The sequence below is a fragment of the Python bivittatus genome, unplaced genomic scaffold (genome assembly GCF_059951505.1).
Source record: "Python bivittatus isolate LINGU-HERP-01145 unplaced genomic scaffold, Pbiv_v1 ctg000320_np1212, whole genome shotgun sequence".
Classification (NCBI taxonomy): Eukaryota; Metazoa; Chordata; class Lepidosauria; order Squamata; family Pythonidae; genus Python; species Python bivittatus.
Window position 1 is genome coordinate 1,782,888 of NW_028277052.1, and position 21,457 is coordinate 1,804,344.

Consider the following 21,457-nt stretch of genomic DNA (forward strand, 5'->3'; position numbering starts at 1 on the left):
ACCTACCTACCTACCTACCTACCTACCTACCTACCTACCTACCTATCTATCTATCTATCTATCTATCTATCTATCTATCTATCTATCTATCTATCTATCTATCTATCAATCATCACCTTTATATAGCCTCCCTACTCACAAGCTATTCTATTTATCACCACATTTGTGCTCCCCAGCACTCCTCTGGAGTAGGTGGCACCAAAATTAAGGTTGGAGGGAGGGGGTTGCATTTTTGGCAGGTTATTCCTTGCATCGTGCAAACCCAGAACATGGTTTGTTCCTAGAACCACCTTGTGCATTGTCTGAATGCAGCAGCCTATAATATTGAGATCTTTGGTCTCTGAAAAGCAGAGGGTGCTGCCCGGTTCTGCTTCCTGTCCTTGCTGGAAATCTGAGCTCACAAATGCTCGCTGTGCGCCTTATCACAGAACGTGTTATGCTTCCTGCAGTTGTAGTGGAATTGCCTCTCCCTGTGACCCCAGCTGGCACAGGCAAGTGGGCGTCCTAGCACATCTGGAGGGCTCTCTCGGGGCCTGCCGTGGGCACCCACTGGATGCCTTGCTGCCTGAGCCCCTGGACAAACAGGAGCGTATCCATTCCTGCCAGGACACGGTCACTGCATCATGGAAGTAGGTCTTGGGGATCTGCTGCTCTCGAGAGCTCATGGACAAGCTAGATGGTTTTGGGTGGTACCACTTCCTTCTACCCCGTTGGGTTTGAAACAAGGCACTGTCTCTTTGGGGCAGACTTATTTTTTGCTTGCGTTCAGCAACGGCTGTAGAAGCAGGTTCAGCGTGCACGATGCTTCTCCCCCCCCATTATCGGGGTCCAATTAGTTCCACAAATGAGGATCCCGGGGTGCCTCCGTAGATTTGTTCCAGCCCCGCGCACTGGCCCGGCGTCATTGTCCTGCCTTCCACTCCTGCTGGCAACCTTTATCTTGGCCTCGGCGGGTGCAACTTACAGGAGACCTCTCTGGTCAGGCGTCCTGCCGGCTCGGGGCCGCTCCGCCACAGCTGGCTGAGGTGCTCAGGCCCTCGGACCCCTGACCTTTGCCCCCGGCCCTGCTGACATTTTGAAAGTGACAGCCCAGAGGCCTGCATACCTTGTGGGATTTGCTCTTTGTGGGCGCCTCCCCCCGCTTTGTTGCCAGAAGTGGCAGGTTTGGGAACACCAGCAAGGCTTTGCCAGGCTGTGTGTGGGGCTGGGGAGGGGCTGTTTTGTCTCCCCCGAGACTGGAAGCAGATCAGAAGGGATTCTGGCCTGTGTCAAGAGCGGTGGCTTTTCTTCAAGCGGGTTTTTCATCCTTTGCCTCATTAATTCTTCGCCAAGCGCGGTCTTTGCCTGTCACTCGGGCAGGGCCCAGCAGAGATCGGATAATTCCTGCTCTTCCCCCCTGCCTGGTGATGTGTGCCTGCAAACCAACAGGTGCACCCCTTGCGGACTTGGCTAGGGAAGGAAGGGCAGAGCGCGGCGTTCACGGAGGGACGCGCTGTGGGTTGCCCCTGTTTGCTTAGCTGTCAGAAGCCTGCATCTGGATGGTGGCTTGCCTGCAACCCCCCTCCAGCCAGAGGACAACATCAGGGAATCTAGTGGTGCTATTTCCACTGCCCTGGGACCCCACGCATCCGTCCCGGGAAGGGCAAAGGGACGGGCGACCAGCGAGGGCCGGGGGTGCTGCCCGACGGGAGGCTTCCTAACCAAGTGGTTTGTGGTAGGCATGGCGCCAGTGGCATTTGTTCTCGTTGCTTTGGAAGGCCCTCTGAAGTTTTTGGAAGCTGGGGTTGAGTGTGTCTGTGAGTGTAACCAAAGGGAAAACCAAGCCCAACGCTGAGCTTTTCTCTTCTCCCCCCTCCAAAGGATCGCAGTAGCAGAATTCTGCCATCTTCATTGTCTGTCCTTTACGGGCATTTTTTAAAATGTCGATTCTTTTACTGGTTTATACCAAACGCAGTGATATTCCTCTCCTGTGGGTGGCAGTGCTCTTTGGCCCCCTCTTAAGCTTCCCCCCCCCCAAACACTAAGAGGACTTTTTGCCAGCATTCTTGCATCCACCTCGGCTCGCCTCTCCTCTCCTTTGGGGCCGGGGATCAAGCTCTTCTCAGCTTCTCTGCGGGAGGACGCTTCAGGCCGGAGGGCGAAGGACACGTGTGCGTGGTGGCGGGTTTGTACATTCACGATGCAAGGCGTAAAACGGGAGGAATTTCAGTTTCAGAAATACCTCGGGTGAAAGCGGGCTTTCCAGGGAAAGAAGCGTGACTGGCAGAAGCTCTGCCTCCAAGACAGAAAAGGCAAGTCAGAAGAGGGTCCGGAATGGCAAGCGCATGGTCCACTCCACTTCTTTTGCATCCTCTTAAGATGCAGACAGAAACCTGTCTCCTCCTCGGAGCCGGACTGCTGCGGGGCCCTGTAGCAGTGAGGAGGCAGGCGTGTACTTGAATTAAAAAAGCGGCCATTAGCCAACGCATTGGTGGGGTGCAGAGAGGGGCTTACATCTCCTGGGCGCTGCATGATTCGGAAGTCTCCATGGCTTGGAAGCTCTGGGTTTACTGTTGCGGGGGGGGGGGGTCAAACCCTCATTTTGGTTCGGGGCTGACTCAGCCCCCCTCGGTCTTAGGGGGTCGTCCTGCAGCCCCTGCCATTTCTCCTGTCCGCCAGCACCTTGGGGCCTTGAACATGAATGTTGGGACACCTGGCAGCAGCATGGGGAGCACGAGACCTGCAGCGTGGCACAAGCGGTTGGCAGAAATCGGGGTCTCTAGCCAAAAGAGGGGGTCTGATGGCGTTCCTCTGTTGGTCCTGCCATTGTCTTCCTTCTGGGCCCTCAGGAGAAGCCACGGCAGCCCAGCCTGCCCCACTGCATTATCGTCCTCACTTTGCCCCCGAATCTGGGCTGCAGCTCTGGGCAGCGGCCTTCTTGCCAGCTGGTTCTGGCCTGAGTGATCTCCCCGGCAGCGGGGGTGGGCTCCCGGGGGCTGTGCATCCGAGGAGGAGACCCTGGAGGGGGCTGGGTGTGCCACCTGCACGTTTAAGGGCAGCTGGACTTGCAGGCGTTAGCAGAAGAATAATGCTTCTCCCCATAAAAGGGGCACTATTTGGAGTCCGCATCCGAGGTTGCAGGAGTGTCTGCGGCTCATGGTCAAAAAGGGCAAGATGGCAGGCACAGCAGTGCAATTCAAGCTCTGCCTGTTTTTACATTCGGACAACCCGGCTAGGCTACCTTACAAGGCCGAGGAGAAACCCAGGCTGGTTTTATTAGACGGTTTTGCAGCCGTCACATACCTACGGAGAGTCCTGTTCCAAATTTTGGAATGGTGCATGTCCTGAATAAAAATTGATCATTGACACGGGTATTCATTTACGTGAGGCAGAGCCCCTGAGGTCAGTCCTCCATGGGGTTGGCACAACTCAAAGTCTGGCTTCACACAACACGCTAAGCTGGGCTAACACACTGTTAGGTGGTCTGTGGTCACGCATGTCGTGGGAATCCAACCATTGTCTGAGGGCCTTCTGTGAACCAGGCCATTGCACTGAGCCAGAATATGTTCTGCAGGGTGGGGGGCCATCATACCTTCCCTGAAGACAGCAACTGTGGCTTGTTAACCTGGGTTTAGTGTTGTATGAATCCAGCCCGACTGCCTGGAAACTCGGCTCGTCCATCCACTTGCCTTGGAGAGTTTGGACCATGCAGGGGCTGCCGTCTCCGTTTGGCCAACAGGCGGGGCTCGGTGACTTCACATTCGTCCTCTACTCCCCTCCCAGAAATCACTGACACACGCAGACACACAGACACGTTGTACAAATTGCTACCCCAAAAAAGCCCATGTCTATTTAGAGGTCCCTCTCTGTGATTAAGTTGCTGTTTGCCACACGGGATAATGAGAGCTTTGCGCCGGGAAGGTGTGCGCACCTGGGAGAGTTTCCAGCTGGGCCGCCTCCCCTTAAAGAGGATCTAATTGGGGTGGAAGCCAGTGCAGGTGTGAGCCGAGAGGCGGCTTTGCTGCCCTCCAGTTGGAACGACTTCCAAGGCGCGTGTCTGTGTCAGAGGGAGAGAGAGAGAGGCAGGATCTCGGCTTTTATGGCATCAGGAAGTACTTATCCGAGAGCCTTTCCTGCCAAAAGCTGCGGGGACAACCGCTGGCTTGTGTAGCTTTAGAAGCAGCTCTGTGCAAAGGCCGGGATCCCTGATTTCTGAAAACCGCAGCTGGGCACCGCTTGCTTCGGACGGGGTCCTCCGCGCCCCAGAGATCCCAAGGGGGCCTGTCTTGGAAGCGCACTTGGGACCTGGGGCGCACCAAGCACATCCCCAGCCGCAAAGGGTTTTGTACGTTTTCATGGTTAGCGCAGCCAAGCGAGGAGAAGACCGCTGAGTTCAAAGGCTCTTTGTTGTATATGGTGATGTTACAATGGACTGAAGGGGGTTGTAATGTGCCGTGTCTGTGCTGCACCAAGTTAGAAGGGCGCTACAACGGGCTATGACCGAGGTCTTCAGATCGCCTGCGGCCAAGAGCCACCCTGAGATTATTATCCCCTGCCCGGGTGTGAATGAAACTGCCGAGGCTTGTTCGCAAACCCAGCCGCTCCTCCCGCAAAATCGAGCTGAGCAGAATGATGCAAAAGCACTCTTCTTGGCTTCTGACACTCCTCATGTTGCCTACAACGTTGTCATCCCTTCAAACCAAATTCAAACTTGCAAGTCGAAAATGGACACACAGAAATGCTGCGAGGTTTGATGAGGCAGAAACATTTGCAGCTCTCACTCTCCCCCTGTGGTTTCCTTTCATTGGATGCCACCAAAATTGGTTTTGAAATTTGTTGCCAATTTTTTCGGGGGGGGGGGAGAATTCTTTTCTGGACCAAAACGACATTACCCAGTAGCAGCTATGGCGTCCGGACACCTTCCTGGAGCGACCCATGTTCAGCATGGAGCCAAATTTAGCCTTTGTGATGAAGGCAATTGGCATCGCTCCCGTTTCTTTGCAAACATAATCATGGGCAGTTCATTTCTGGCATGCAAATGAAGTAACAATTGCTTCTCATTTTCTTTTTCCTTTTTCCCCCTTCTTTCTTTAAAGGCAGTGCAGATTCATGGTTACCTTGTAATGTTTGCTGCTGCTAATGAACTGCTAATATAATTTTCTAGATAATTTTATTTTCCACCCTTCCCAGATTCTAATGGGCCTTCAGAAAACCAGCATTTGCTCCCTTTATTCCTGCCCGGGTAATGTGATTTCCACTGTTTCATACATTTCGAAACAATCAACTATGCATAAAGAAAAGGAAATGGTTTTATGGTGCAAAGGTCACTGGGTGCTTGGTATTGACAATGTGTAAATACAGTGGTACCTCGGGATACGAACTTAATCCGTTCCGTGACTCTGGTTGCAACTCAAGTTGGTCTCAAGTTGAGGTAAAGTTTCCCATAGGGTTCAATGTAAATCTGGTTAATCCGTTCCGCCCTCCGAATTTGGTCGCAACCCGAGGCAAATTTCCCCATAGGGTTCAATGTAAATCCGGTTAATCCGTTCCACCCTCCACCCGAATTTGGTCGCAACCCAAGGCAATTTCCTCTTCAGAGCCTGACTCCCGCCAAGCCTGCTCTGCATTTTCTTTGGAGCCATGCTAACATGCGCACCAAAAACCTTCACAAAACACCGCAAAACACACCACGAGCCTCACCGAACATCTCCTTGCTACCGCGACCTCGGCCACAGGAAGCCGCGACTGCGTGACAGCAGGGAAAATGGCCGCGGATCCGGTTCGTAAGTAGAGGCAAGTTCATAACCCGAGGTAAAATTTTCCTGCCGAAGCTGGTCGTAACCCGAAATGTTCGTTAGTAGAGGCGTTCGTATCCCGAGGTACCACTGTATTGAAATGGGGGCAGAAGAGATTTGTCACCTCTGTGGACACAGACCATAGAATATTGTTGTGTCAAATGTCTGTAGACCCTTGGCTGGTGTTTCTCCAGTGGATCACAAGCAGCCCAGGAGACCAAAGTCAAAATGTTGACCCGCACTCTTTTTGTGAGTGAGCATATTCGGGCACCCTTGCGCAACTGGCGTGGAAGCTGTTGGAGGCTGTGTCGAGCTGGCAGTGAAAATGAAGTACTGTATGTTTCCTTCTGGTCGGTCTTCACAAGGGTGTGCTTCAAGTGAGAAATCAGGAGACAATCAGGCATTCAAGTGGCCCCGTGTCATTCCCAGCTATGAAAAAGTTTCCAACTGAGCTGGCATTTATCTCCTGCATCGAGCAGAAAAGCACCTTATGAAGCTGCACATATCGCACAGTGAGACCCCATGAATGTACTTGATTACCCCAGACCTTGGAGACCAAGATGTGTCCTGCCCGCCCACCCCAGAAAGATCATTTTCAGAATACTTGGGAGTTCAGGTTCTGAGAGCAAAAGAAACCTGATCCTTTTGGAGTTAAGTGCAGAAGTTTTTCGAGCAATTGTTGGTTTTTGTATTATTATTTTATTTTACATTTTCAAAATGATCTCTGGTTTGCCTGTGGATATGTGGGAAGTGGGTTAGGGAAACCACCCTCTTCCCAATTTCAGCTGGTGAAATTAAACATCCACCCTATGTATATGCTTGCGTTTCTTTTCTTCCGTCTCTCTTTAATTTACCTACTATTTTATTTTATTTTATTCTAATTTGCTTCCTAACTGGTGTAATAATCAGGTTTCATTAGAGGGGGGAACGTTTAGCTAATAAGTTCTTTTGATTGTGGCTTTTGATGGAACAAGTCACTGCTTTTGATGGAAAAGTCACTATAGTCTTCCTGCAAGGAAGTTCTGTCTTGAAAACTTGCTTGTATTCCATGCTGTAAAAGAGGTAGGTGAGTAAGTGGGTGGGTGGGTAAGTAGGTGGGTGGGTGGGTAAGTAGGTGGGTGGGTGGGTGGGCAGGCGGATAGACACAGAGAGAGAGAGACAGATGGAGAGATGAAAGCTCTCAATGCTGAATGTTCCTCTTTGCTCAAGTGTGCATAATTTCATTTCTCCCCAAGAGGGGAACAGACTCTGTTCTCTGCAGACTGTGTGAAGATCAACAATGAGAGAAGGAATTCTTTGATGACAGAAAAGTCACTGCATTCAGATTTGTGAAAATCTGCCTTCTTTTCTGATCCATGCATAATTCTCACCCTCTTCCCAAGATCAGCAAAATTAGAAGAAATTATGAAGATAGGTAACGCTCGCAAAAGCATTTATAGGAGTAACCAAGTTCTCCTGTTCCTGGCTTTACTTTTCAATCCACATAGCAATTGCTAAACTTCACAAGTGGTGGAAATGCTGGCCAATGTCTCCCTGTCCCGGGCCATTCACAAGCAGCTGTTCATGTCCCAGACACGGGGAGGAGAAACCCGAGGCAGTGGTTCCCGGGGACGCACACCTGGCCAGGCTGATCTTGCGGAGATGACCTTCCATTTCCCTCTTCCTCCAGGCTCGGACATGGCCGTCTTCTGCCTGCTCTGTGGGAAGCGCTTCCAAACGCAGACAGCCCTGCAGCAGCACATGGAGGTGCATGCTGGCGTGCGAAGCTACATCTGCAGCGAGTGCAACCGCACATTCCCCAGCCACACGGCCCTCAAAAGGCACCTACGCTCCCATACAGGTAAGCAGGGGGGCTCCCTGGGAATTGTGCCTGGAAAGGGGGGGCAAGGAGTTCGCAGCCCAGGGGTGCAACTGCTCACGAGGGTGGGGCTTATCATGCAGCGCATCCCTCCGCCCCTGCTTCTGGCTCTTATTTCTCCCTCAAATATACCTTTAGGGCACTTCTGGGTGATTGCAGTTTCTCTGTGCTCCGCAGGGTATGTGTTCTCCCAAACCAGTATTATTCCCATTCATACTGATTGGTATGTAATCGTGGCTGTGGAACCGTTTTTATAACATTTTTCTGTAACGTGTAATGTATTCACAAAGAGTGGGGAATTTGAAAGCAGCAAAGGTGTGATTTCCTTTCCTTTCTTCTTCCTTCTTTGGTGGGGGGGCGGTCTAATCAGATCTTCAATTGGCCCTTTGCTGTGTGTATGAATATTGACACACACAAATCTTGTATGTCGAAGTCTGCACTTTTGAAACTGTAGGACGGGTGAACATGCATCCACTGGACTGAAAAGGAAAAGTTGAAATGGCTTAGCTGACTTTCCAGGAATATAATGATGGTCTTTGCTCCCACTATAAGCACACCTTATCAATTGCACATTGCCTATTCTCTGCAATTATGACCCCAGTACATGGCACTCGGTCACACAACTGGCATCGGGCTGCACTGGTCGGGGTGTGCCAACAGAACAGCGATTGCAGGAGGATGAAACTCCCCCCAGGTTCCTTCTGTAGCAATACGCCTCCCGGGTAGATTCTGCCTAATATTCTGCCCTTTTCTCAGTTGAGCGCTGGGAAAGCCAAGGTGCACCTTCATTAAAAAAGAATAAAAGGTGATTTCTTGGTCAAGTCGACCCCTGCTGACTCCATGGATTTTTCTAGCGGGGCCCTCCCAGTTCAAGTCACCAGCCTCTGAAGGGAAAAAGGAAAAGGAACGCTTTTGCTCTACAGTTATCTGCTTCAGAAAACTTGGGGCAGAAGACAGTGGACTTTCCCTGCAGACAGTGGGTTCAGATCCAGCTCGCCAGATGAGTTACACCTCCCTCCATCGCCATTGCAAGTGTTTAAGCCAGTGTTTCTCAACCTTGGCAACTTTAAGATGGGCGGACCACAGCTCCCAGAATTCCCCAGCCAGCATGGCTGTTGCGAAGAATTCTGGGAATTGAAGTCCACACATCTGGATGCTGCCAAGATTGTAAAGAGATGGGCTAGAGCACTGTTTCTCAACCTTGGCAACGTTAAGATGGGTGGACTTCAGTTCCCAGAATTCTTCGCAACAGCCATGCTGGCTGGGGAATTCTGGGAGCTGCAGTCCGCCCATCTTAAAGTTGCCAAGGTTGAGAAACATTCAGGCAACTCTCACTTCCCACAAAGGCCCTCGCTCTTCAGAAGGGCCTGTGCTTGATTGGAAGTGGGGCAGCTGCTAATCTGACCTGTTGGACTTTGCCCTGCCTCCTCCCCTTCCTGGTCCAAATGGCATACAAAGACCACAGTAGACCTTAAAAATGCCCCTGCTGTTGATGGGCGCTTTGTATGAGTTGCCCTGCCCATCTCTCCTTGGAAGGCACCATCACAAATTTTGCAGGACCCTGTGGGCTTAAAAAAAAATGATTTCAAGGAGTCAAATGCATTTGTCTATTCTTAGCTCAAGCCTCCTGAACAAAGACCTGATACTCTCATAAGAAGAGACATTTTAAATTGTGTCTCTGTGTTGCGCGCGTGTCAGAGGGCACCATCCAAGGGATGCCACAGGAGCTGTGGCACCAGCGGGCACTGCTTGGCTGAGCATGATCATAACGGATGCACCAACCATTTTTAGCACAAATCATATAGTGTGTGTGTGTGAGAGGGAGAGAGAGGGAGTTAAGGGCTCCACGTCCTGGACCGCCTGTCCTGTGACTACCGAAAGGCCCATTTGGGCTCACCTGCACCTGTTGGGTTGTGGCGTCCTTTGCCTTCGGGTGCCCTTTGCCTCGTGCAAGAAGCTGGGTCGGTCCCTGCGTCATTCATGCTGATTAATATTCTGTCCTCTCCAGCCCCATTTGCTTCCAGTACGGCATGTTTAGCATCAGCAGCTGCGTTCGGTACACAGGCCAGGCGAGCTCCTGGCGCTGACAGATCCCGGATTCACTTGGCTGCTTGTATGATAAAAAAAGGTTGCTGTGCCGGCGAGGCACCGGTCTCTGCTTTCTGGATCGGCTGCTTCGCTAGCTAACAAGTCCACCAGGTAACAAGAGCGGGGGGGCCGGGCCCCAGGTGCAGCCGGCCAGCCAGAGGGGGCCATAATTAGTCCCGCTTGTCCTGGACTTAATGTCAACCTCATTAAGAGGCCTTGCAAAGTGGATCAACGTGCCATAAATTGGATTTGGAGAAAAAAAAAAAAGCCTGGACAGACAGTCGGGGCTTTGTGCACAGTAGACGAAGAATCAGGCCCAGTTTCCTGCTTCTGTGACGCTTCCGATGCCAAATGTCATTGGTTAGACTGGGAGATGCCGGACTAAAACCTGTTAATGTGTGATCGGTGTGCCTAATTGGATGTTCCAAGCAGGCTTCTTCAAGATTGCCCCTCCGGTTTCGCGTAGGGAGCCCATTCTGAACAACAGCAAGCAAGGAATAAGGATGATTTCCGAGCACTTTGAAAAACTCTCCACCTAAGGCAAGCTGTTGGAAGAGGTGACTTCTGCTGCAGCTGAGCACCATAAATGCTCAGAGGTTGCTTCCTTTGAAAAATTAATTTGACAGATCTGTTGTCACTCCCGACAGAGATGCATGGAGGAGGCTGTTGCTGGGTGGAGACTGTGTGTGTGTGTGTTTCTTTGCTCTTCTCTCCTGGAATAAGAAGGTTAAGAGTACAAAAAGTCCGAACAGAGAGAAGGGCAGCAGCAGAGGCAGGGGTGTCCGCAGAGTGTGGTAAAAAAGTCACGGGGACGCCCTGTGTGCTGCACATAAAACATGGGTGAAGTTTCAGCCACACCCCTGCGGCCTCCATCTTGACTTTTCTGACCACGCCCTGTGGACACTCCTGACCAGAAGCAGAACTCCGAAGTCTTTCCAACCATGTGGACTCTTCTGACTGCTCCTGGGAAGTTAGTTGACACCATCCCCATCTTACAAGTGGGGAAACGGAAGCTGAGAAATCAAAGGAAGGATATCTAGCCGGGAGAGACAAACACCTGGCCTTCATTCCAAACCCAGCCAATTCTGCATTTCTGAGGTCAGCTCCAGGGCCGACCTCTTTTCCCTTTCTGCAAACTAGTTTTCCTTTGGCTTCCAAAACAGAGGAACAGAGCAGCTTTTTCAGAAGTGTAGTGACGGAGTCCTAGAGAAGTATAAAGGCAGAAGACCCCTTTGCAGCCATGCGACAGCAGTCTTAATGCAGGCCATACGTGTCCACCAGCACATCTTCCTCTTGGGATGGTGGGGGGAAGAAGAGGGGTTGCTGGGAAAAGGCACTTAGTAGGAAGTGAGTAGTAGTGTTGGCGCTGGCTGCCTTCAACAAAGAAGAGAATGTTGGTAGTCCAACAGAGACCATTTTTCTCTGTCTACTTCTACCCCTTCTGTCCTCTAAGAGTTGGCCAAGTGGACAATATCTCCTGCGATCTTCACAATAATCCCATGAGGTGGATTAAGCATAAGTCACACCTTTCCATCATCCAAGCCATGGTTCCCCGCTAGTTCTCATGCGCTACCTGCCTTACTGCCTACTCCCCTTGCCTGCATGGACAATCCAAAAAGGATGGAGGAAAGAGGAGAGCCAACGATGTCTGTTTCTAAACTCTTCCCTCTTGCCGCAGAAGATGAGTTTGCTCCCAGCATGGGTTGATCTGCTAAGTTTTCCACAGCTGAGCCCCAGGCCAACCATCTACGTGCCAGACCCTCCAGAGCACTGCCAGCAGCTTTGGAACTGGGGAAGGTCAGACATTTCCATCGTGGGCCTTGGCAGCACTTGATCTGTCCTAGACTCCATGAGAAATGATCTCTTCCCCTCAAGTCACACATGGGGGCTTTTTTCTGGCTACACTTCTGATGTCCAGGGATGGAGATTCCCTGGCCAGATGCTTGAGCAGAACTCCTCACCTAAGCAGGGGATATCATGGCAACTGCAGCAGTTCAGTTGGCTTACAAAGGGGCCACTCTTGTCTCTGGGGGGTCTTTTGAGCAAGGCTGGGCAAAGATTTGGTTTGAAGGAAATCACCAAATTGTTGTGATGCATCGATCAGAATTAGGGGCTTTTGAATCAGTTTGGCAATTTGAGGACCACACACACTTTTTTATCAAATCGGTAATTTGGATTGGAGCTGGGATGATTTGTACACTCCTACTTTTGAATAACATGTTCACCTCTGCAGCAAAGGAAGGGGGGGAGGAAGAGGGGAAGAGGAAGAAGAAGAAGAGGAGGAGGAGGAGGAGCTGCTGCTGCTGCTGTGGAGATGGAATTGACGCCATGGGGTCCTAATTTAGGAGAGAGAGAATTTGTGCCTAAAGACATGGGGGGGGGGGTGTGAAGCAGCAGGAGGGAGGGAAGAAAGAGAGTAAAATATCATGGGCCAAAAGGAAGTGGAGGCGGCAGCCTGCAAGTCTATAACAAGGAGGAGAATTTATGCTCAGGCACGAGTTCAGTTTGACATGGGGATAATGAAAAAGCGTAGGTCATTGTGGATGACTTAAGCTTTCAGCAGCGGAGGAAAATGTATGAAATGGGAGCAGCATTACACGCTTGGCGGCTCCGCACATCTGCAGCGGGACAAGTGAAATACAGTGGGGCCATTCTTTACCATAAACTTGTGGTCGTCGGATTCGCCGAGCCTGGAGAAGATTGTAATTACACTGACAAGACAAATCAGCAATATTTAAATATTCATGAACAAAGTCTGGGGTGATCAATCTATCTTTATTGTCCTTCCATTCAGCTTCTGTAATAAATATTTTTTAAAAGAGAGGGAGAAGGAGTTGAAGCTGCTCACTTCCTCCTTTCCCTCCCCCCCATCCCCCCCCAAGAAGGAGTCCTGAGATTTGGGAGTGAGAGATTGGTGGAGCCAGCGGTCAGGATCTGGACGTTTTCAGCAACCGGCGCCAGAAAAACGCTGAAGGGGTGAACAATTCACAGAGAACTTCTCCTGGGCAGCTGCACGGATGCAGAGCAGCAGAAGACCACAAGGAGCACTTTCCAAGCTCCCCAGGCTGTTGATTGGCTGCTCCAGAAACAAGGTCTACGCCGAGAAGAAGGTGCCACAGGGTCCCTCTTTCCTCTTGTCTGTCCATCCTACAGTTCTCTGGACACCACCTTGGACCCAAAGGTCTACTAGAAAGCATTTCCCCCACTTGGAGATCCCTGTTCTCATGATCGGCATCTCCAGCAGGACCACACCAAGCTGCCTTGGCATCTGCGTTTTCAGGAAAAGCCTCATTTTTTTTTCCTTTTTATTATGTTGTTATACATCTTGAGACATTGCATTGTCTCAATTCAGTGAAGTTTTTACAATATTAATTGAAAATTGTTGACATTCTATTATTTAGATAACTTAGATTGTTGCAGATAAAGAAGAGGGGGGGAAAGATATGCTGTCAAGCTTAGTTACAATTTAGGATGTCAGTATTACAAGTATAAAATCATTTGTCTTTTTTACCCAAAGTTGAGTGTAACATTGAATAAAGAACCGCTGCGAATTGCATCAAAGTATTTGTTGCATGATAAAGGTTTCAATCTTAAGCTGATTACTTAGTATTAAAGTATCTTTGTACTGTTTCTCTCTACATATAAATGAAGCAAATCTAATAAAATACCAGAAAGTGGGGGCGGGGGGAGGGAAAGGGAGAAGGAAATAGAAAAAGAGGTCACTGGACCTCTGAGGAGAACTTTGCATTCTGAGTTTCCGTGTCTTGCAGCTGTGGGAAGACATGTCTTGTTTTCCACCTCGCCAAGGTGAGTGACCAAACCCATCTTTTTGGCCTCCTCCATAGACTCACCTCATTAGCAACACGCTGAGGAGGAGGATAAAAAGGTCTCTGCACATCTCCCCCTGGCAGCCTCATCATCATCACAGAGATCCCAAGGGCCTTTTCTAGATGTGCTCCTCAGCCAGAAGAGGAGGTCTTCTTAGTAGCAATTGCTTCCTTTCCACACACACACACACACACACCCTTTCACAGAGGCTCCAAGGAAGGCTGCACTTATAAGCATGGCAACTTCAGAACGCTCACTGGTTAAACTGTTAATCTGGAAAGGGTCGTCATTTTTTATTTTGTTTTGCTACCCATTGTGACAAATGGTGCCATGGCCCTTCTGGAACATTTCTAGAACCAAAGTTCCAGATCGGGTTTGAAACCCTCCTGAAGAATACCTCGCTCCTTGTTCAGTCTTCTTAGCCAGGCATTTTGGGGATTGTAGAGGATTGAAACCTGCCCCTGGAGTGTGGGAGCGTGGCAGTCCTTCTGTCTTTAGGAGCCATCTCACTGGAGGTTCTTCTCCTAGAATCCCGTGGTATGATAAGGTGGATGGGGATACAGTGATGAGCTTTTATAAATTGACAGTTAAAGCTTCTGCATCCATCGTCACAAGCTTGTGGTGGTGGGGAAGGAAGAGGCCAACTTTGAACAGTTAGGAAAGAGCCTATGAGACTCGCTTTTCCGTTCCCACTTGGTCATCATGACTCAGCTTCCTGGCGCTGAGGATCGATGGGCCAAGATTTCCCTTCCTTGGCTTCTGTCAAATCCTCCATGGAGGTGACAGCTGGGCTTCCCATCTTGGTGGGGTCTCCTTTCTCCTGCCCAGGCAGCCCTTCCACCGCCAAAATGACCCTGACCATCAACCAGGGCTTGGAGGCCCATCCCTGTCCTCCACTAAATGGTAGGTTCTAGCTCAGGAGGGGTGCTTGTCTCTATGGTGTCAAAAGGCAACAGTTTGAGACAAGCACCCCTTGCAGGTGGGGCGACCATCTGCAGCCTCCCTTGCCGCCACCCTCCTGCCCTTTTCATACTCAAGGGCTTCTCCTTGTGGGCAGGGCCGGACTTTGCCTCTTTGCCCACAGATGGTTCCCCTCTGACCCTGCCGTATTGGTTGCAGGCGACCACCCGTACGAGTGCGAGTTCTGCGGTAGCTGCTTCCGAGATGAGAGCACTTTGAAAGGACACAAGCGCATCCACACCGGGGAGAAGCCCTACGAGTGCAACGGCTGCGGCAAGAAGTTCAGCCTCAAGCATCAGCTGGAGACCCACTACAGGGTCCACACGGGTAAGGGGATGTCCAGCCTGCAGGAGGCAGTTTTCCCGCTGGCCGCTTGCACATCACAGACAGCGTGCAGCTTTTGTAAATGGCAGATCAATGTTTAGATTGCTTTTTCTGCTCGTTACTTCGTTATTCGCTCTGCCTGGGCATGGAACGGGCATTGATACTGGGAGAACCAAGGCTTTAATTACTGCACCGAAGCAAGCCCCCTCGGCTTTCGACCGCAGCTGCGGCTGGCAGTATCCGAAGGAGTTCTCCGGGAGAGGCCCACTAGCACAGCTGGCCCCCTGCATGGGAAGCTGCTAGCCCCGGACTAGCAAACGTGAGGCCCGAGACGAGGTGGCTGTTCTCACCCTTATCCCCACAGCCCTGGCGCTGGGATTCCCGGCTGGGAAACGTCGTCCTCGCTACAGTCCCGCAGCTCATTTTTTTAAAAATTGCTCATCCTTTGGCGTAAAAAAAGAGCAGGGGCTATTGAAAGCTAGGAAGCTGGGTAAGGGGAGCTCTTCCCTCTCCCTCTTCCTGCCCCTGTGTCTGCTTGGAGCAGGATCACTTGTGCAAAACGCTCACCACAAATTCATTAAATGGCAACATTCAGCTTGTCTTCTCCTGAATTGGGGGCTTCCTGCCACACAGGGTTTTGATTTGCGCTTCTAATTGGAGATGGCTCAAATTTGCTTACTGCTTCTTCCCCCGCCCCCAAGGACCAGCCCAGCACGTGTTTATGCAACAAATATACTAATTATTGATACGTGTGTGTAATTTGTGTGCAGAACAAGCCTTTCCTTCCATTTTACTGTATGGGGTGCATAACTTTTGGGGAAGCAAGGGTCATGCAGGGCAGGGTGAAACAATGCAGCCCGGGCAGAAACAAATTTAAATTGGTATGATGACTCCCTCTATATTAAATATTATACACCTTCCAGCATATTTAAAAAAAAAATTGATGGCAACTTTGGGAAGGTCTCTGGGAGCTATCTTTCAAGCTTTTGAAGGCCACACATGTGCAACCTTGACAGACAATGTGGGGCAGTGCCCCCAAGTGTTTGGGGATAGTCATTGCTTCTTGGCAGGGACTGGCATCAAGGTGCTTCGTGGCCATCCATGCTATGCTCAGCATTGTTGCAATAGCTTGAATCATCCCCCACCCATGATTCTCTCCTTCTCCTTCTCCTTCTCCTTCTCCTTCTCCTTCTCCTTCTCCTTCTCCTTCTCCTTCTCCTTCTCCTTCTCCTTCTCCTTCTCCTTCTCCTTCTCCTTCTCCTTCTCCCTCCCTCCTCCCTCCTCCCTCCTCCCTCCTCCTTCCTCCTTCCTCCTTCCTCCTTCCTCCTTCCTCCTCCTCTTCTCCTTTCTGCTTCTCCTCTCCCTCCACAGGCGAGAAGCCATTTGAGTGCAAACTCTGCCACCAGCGGTCCCGAGATTACTCCGCCATGATAAAACATCTCAGGACCCACAACGGAGCCTCGCCGTACCAGTGCACCATCTGCCTGGAATACTGCCCCAGCCTTTCCGCCATGCAGAAGCACATGAAAGGCCACAAGCCGGAGGAGATTCCAGCAGACTGGAGGATAGAGAAGACCTATCTCTACCTGTGCTATGTCTGAAGGGACAAGTGGAGAAAAGAAGCTGGAAGGGACTAGACAGAATCAACCCCTGGATTGCTCCCTTTCCTTCTCTTTTTCTCTCCCAATTTTCTTTCTTTTTGCTTTCAGTTCTATTCATCCAGGATTTGCTGACCCATTTCTTTTCCAGCTTCCATTGTCCTTAAGGTTGCAAGGAGTGAGTGGGGCAGGGAGATATGAGAGGGAGGGGAGAAACCCCATTGAGCTCCCTGAAAGGATCCCCCGAAAGCATGTCCTGTCCAACCTATCTCCAGCCCTGGCCAGCTGTGAAGTTGTCTTGCATGGTGGCCATGTCCCCCTGTGTGCCTCGTGGCTCTGGGCTTCGTCTGGCCCTTGGTGCTCCATGGGGGGGATGGCCAATTTCTCTCTGTCATGGTGTAAGCTGAGATCCAATCAACCCCCTGCATTGCTGCCTTGGTTTCCCAAGGATCCTTGGGAATTATAGTGTCATGAGGATTCTCTCTTGGGTTCCTTTTGTTTCGCTCCAATGCCAATCCCTAACATATCCACAGTTCCCTTGGAAGTGACAAGTTCCCAAGCAGGATGCAGTTTTCTGCACGTGCATCCTGCAAATTCCCCAAATTTTCACCCTCTTGTCCTCACTGGTTCCTTTGACTTAGCTGCCAAATCCAAGCACATCTTTGGGAGAGATGGAACATTTGGAGAGCAGGACATCCATGAAGTTCTGTGGTGCCACAGAGGGTGGTGGAGGGAAGGTATCAGGTGCCTCGGAGCATCCTAGATCCCACCTGGCAGCTGCTTGAGGAGATGAAGGAAGTGTAGAGTGTGTCCTGGGGTTCTGAGGGCTTTCTGCTACGAAAGAGCAGTAGAATTCATGTGCACCCACAGCGCCAAACCTTTTCTCATAGATTCTGCTGACCACGTTTTGGCCTTTGCAGCTCAAATGTTGGGGGTTGCTGCCTCAAAGAGCGTGACCCTGGATGCCCTCAGAATTTGCCTCCAGATATTCCCTGTGAGCTGCGACCCTTTCTTCTGACCAAAGACCATTCTATGCATTTATTTTTATTTATTTATTTTTGAAGCAAGAGGGGAGAGGGATGCGGAGGAGAGGCAGCGCACATTTGCACATTTGCTACCATGAATGGCCAGCCTTTTCTGAGCAGGGGAGAAATCAAAATGACAAGGCTTAGGGGAAACCCAGCAGCTGCTAGAGAAGCCCTGATCTCACCCTCTGAGGCTTTGGGGAGCTCTGCGAAGCTCCCTGTTCTCAAGCACTTCCCCACTGACTTCTGTGGGGGGGAAAGGGCTGCTTCCTTCTAGTCAACAGCCTCTGCCCAACTCCCTCCTCTGTTTAGCTGCAAGAGAAAGTCCATGGAAGTCTCAGCTCGCTCACGTGAAGCTGGAGAGGATCTGGGCATGGATGGATGGATGGATGGATGGATGGATGGATGGATGGATGGATGGATGGATGGATGGATAGCAACACGGACACCGGTTCGGTTGTTCACGGGGATGGGCTGTCTGAAGAGACTTACCTTCTGTAGCTGATAATGGTGCCTGGGTTTGATGTGTGTCAAGGTTGCAGTGCAGTGCAATGTGGAGGACCCCTTGCAGTCTCGGCTTCCGCAGATGGACCAGCCTTCTTGGCCCATGGACCTCTCTCCCCAAAAGGTTCGCCCTGGATCTTCCTTCTGCCCAGGACTAATGTCCTGATATCTGCAGAGCAAATGTGGGGATGGGCAGCAGAAGAGGCAGGGCTGGTTTGGTCTTGTGCTTTTTCTGCTCTCTGTGCAGCAATTGGCAGCCAGATGAATTGGCCTGGTAGGTCTGACCCAAAGTTGAGAGTCCCAGTGTGGCCCTACGTCCTCTTACGGGAAGGATGGAAGACCAGCTCCAAGAGATGTAGACGCAAATGCTGCCTCTGTGCATGTGTGTCCCCTGACAGCCACCTGGGCTTATTTGGCACGCTAGAGAGCTGATTGTCTGGGAGGGCCACCTTGTAGCCATCAGCAAGTAGAACTTGTCCCCAGTGCCTTCATCTTGGGAGGATCCTCTGCTTCTGCTTTGCACATAACAAACATGCCAAGAGGATGAGCAGTTCTTACACAGGCATCTCTCTTGGTTGGAGGTCACCTCCTTGGCTGTTCTTTCTCTTCCAGCTCACCCGTCTTTTTGCACCAGGGGAGATGTGCAACCTGAGACCTTTCCCCCAAAAGCCTTAGGGGCAGCCTCCAGTGCTTTTCCAAAAATAGCCACCAAATTGTAATTTGGCAGAAGGAATGAATAAATGTGTGGAGTAACTACCGTTGAGTTTACTTAATTTCCTTGATTTAAGTGCAATCAAAATTCAATCCAGTTTAGATTTTTACTTGGCCCCCCTCCTGCCTTTGTCCTGGGATGCCCCTCCTGGAGTGCGTCACTTGCCCTGAAAAGGTTGCCCTCTGCCCGCTTGCAACACTGGCAACTCACATGAGCCTGCCTGCCTGCCTTCTTTCCTTCCTGCCTTCCTTCCTTCCCCATCTTGACTCTTGGTGCAATCAGGCCAAGGGGAGAGGCTCTTTCTCTTCTCTCTGCCCCCCCCCCATTTAACACCAGCAGGGCTCCCCTGGAGGCCCTTCCTGCCCAGTCTTCGGTCGGTCGCCATTGCAGCCGAGAGGCAGAGCAGCTGCTCCTCTTTGTCGCCATCATTACTTTCATTTCGAATGATTTTCTCATTTCGCACATTGTACTTGAAATTACCTCGGTTTCTTGTGACCTCATGAGCTTCTTTGAGTTGGCTTTCTGTGTGGGGGGGGTGAGTTGGGGTTCCTTGTTGAAAAGGCCACAAGGCAGGGCTAGAAGAGAGGGCTTGCACCCGTGTCCAAACACAGCCAACAAAACCCCACGGACATCGTTTTCCACATCAGCCTTCTTGTCTCGTGTTTATTGTGCATTATTATTATTACTACTACTACCAAAATTGGTGTTTGTTTTTATGATCCAGCCTAACACGGCTCAGAGATTATCTTGAAAAGCTACCTCTTTTTAAGTTGATGTTGTTATTGTTCCTTTTTTTTTAAATTGGCAGTTACAGAAGCACAGTTTTGCCATATTTGTGGGTGGGTGGCTTTGTAAATTCCATTTCAGTTTTCATCTCATGCTTTATATTTGCAGTTGTACATTTTATTTTGTAATTTAGCTGCGTTTATATATGGGGGGAACGTTTAGGGAAGAAATCGTAGATGAACGAAAAGGGGAATTTCAAAGGGCGTGTCTCTATCCTGTTGCTCAACACATTTACCCTCCTAAAATCTGACCCTGATCCTTTCTCAACGTTGGAAAATACTGAAGGCCTTAAAAATGGGTGGGGGGGAGATAAAAGAGACTCTATGTCATTGTACGTCCAGAGAGTTGACAATTTAGTGAAACATTTAGCAATTTGGTAAAAAAAAAAAAAACCAGTTAAACTTGAATATGTGAATAGTTAAGTAGAGTTTTGTTTATAATGTGAAAAAAAATGACAGCATTCAAGGCGGATCTTTTAATGAACAATATGCAGTAAATGTACCAGTGTGACGTTTGTCAGAGGCGGCCGTGTGGCCCTTCTGATATAGGCCCAACATTGTTGGGCGCTGTCTTTTTAAAATGGGGGGGGCGTTTGAGGAGTCTTCCTCTCTCCCCCACCACTCACCAAGCTAAAAGTGTTGGACTGATAAATTATTTCAGAAGTGTAATATTTTTGTAACATTTGTTAGTCTCTGTGTCAAGTTTTCAGCAGGATGTTGTCCTCCTTCCTTTTGTAATGTGAACAGGAATATGTTTGCGTGTGCGGGTGTGCGTTTGAAACCTAGTATTAAATAATAAATCATGCAGTATTGTTGTAAAGAGTTTGCCATATCAGATGGTACTAAATTAGGGTGGGGATCACAGCTTCCAAAGCACACTGGGGGAAATGCGTTCAATCCAGCGGCTCTCGGTGTGGCCCTTCACGTGCCCTGGATGGGACAGGTTGGGGGGGGCGGACACTCAGCTGCGTTGGGTGAGCAAACTCCGCAGAGAGGCCCACGTGGCCCACGTGGCGGGCTTGCGCGTTGCAATTTCCCTCCCTCTCAATGACTGTTGGACAGACGTCTTCTGCCCACTGCATGTGCTGATTGGAGTTGGGCTTGATCAGTGGCAGGGTGGCGAGTCGCTTGGCAGCAGGAGAGGGAGGCACCGGGTGAGCTGCAAGACTGGGCCTGCACAAACCAGATTTGGGTTCAGGCGGTTCCGGGGCTAGGTCCCCACGGGCTGGCGAGGGTCCCCCCACCCCTCCTTGGCCCAGGAACCACAGGCCGCCGCTCTGGGCCCTCGGACGCAAGTGCCCTGCCGCGGGTGATCCAGACCTTGCCCGCCTGCAGACCCGCCGCTCCGGCTTGTCCGCCTGCACCTTTCCTTTGACTTCATTTTGCCTCCCTTCGCAAGTATATATTCCTGGCTGTCTGTGATTGTTGCTTTGGGAATAAACTTCAGAAACTGAAAGCATTAAGATTATTGTATACAAACACTTGCAGGTGTGTGTTTCGTGCGTGTCCGTCTGATGGAGAAATATAACTTTGTGGCTGCTTTGTGGTGGGAAACAAGACCGGCTCTGCTTTCGTACGATCCCCAACACAACTTTGGAAAATGGTTCTTTCTTTTTTCATCTTTGTGCCTGAAAAGGAGTGTGTTTGTGTGTGTGCTGACTTTCGCGCATTTTAAGAGAGGAATAAAATGCTGCAGTGCTTTCTTAATGACTTGGTACCTTGAGGGATTAGGTGGGACTTGCTAGCTAAGGAATGTCATGGTATGCTCCATCTTTATTCCTGGAAAGGAGAAATCCTGCCACCACCACCCCCGATTCTCAGCCTCTGGTCCCCTGCCCTGCGGCTTGGTAAGGCTGGCGCTGGAGGGAGTGGCTCCGTTCGTGCAAGGGGCGGTGGCCGGGCCACTTTGCCCTCCAGGCATCCCATCGTTGCTTGCCCCTTCCACCCCGCCCTCCCCACCCCCTCAGAGGGCTGCTGTTCTGTTTCACAGCAACGTGACCT

At 50.6% G+C, this 21,457-nt stretch overlaps 1 protein-coding gene across 3 annotated transcripts in view; it reads left to right on the forward strand.

Annotated features, from left to right (window-relative positions):
- Positions 1 to 18,716, forward strand: part of ZBTB16 (zinc finger and BTB domain containing 16) — a 136,860-nt gene extending 118,144 nt beyond the window's left edge. For all 3 annotated transcript variants that reach the window (XM_088138912.1, XM_088138910.1, XM_088138911.1), the window contains exons 5-7: positions 7,444 to 7,614; positions 14,668 to 14,835; positions 16,204 to 18,716. In XM_088138912.1, coding sequence (XP_087995038.1) covers positions 7,444 to 7,614; positions 14,668 to 14,835; positions 16,204 to 16,433 — 569 coding nt within the window. In that variant the 3' untranslated portion in view covers positions 16,434 to 18,716. The remainder of the gene's footprint in view (positions 1 to 7,443; positions 7,615 to 14,667; positions 14,836 to 16,203) is intronic.
- The last annotated feature ends 2,741 nt before the right edge of the window (positions 18,717 to 21,457 follow it).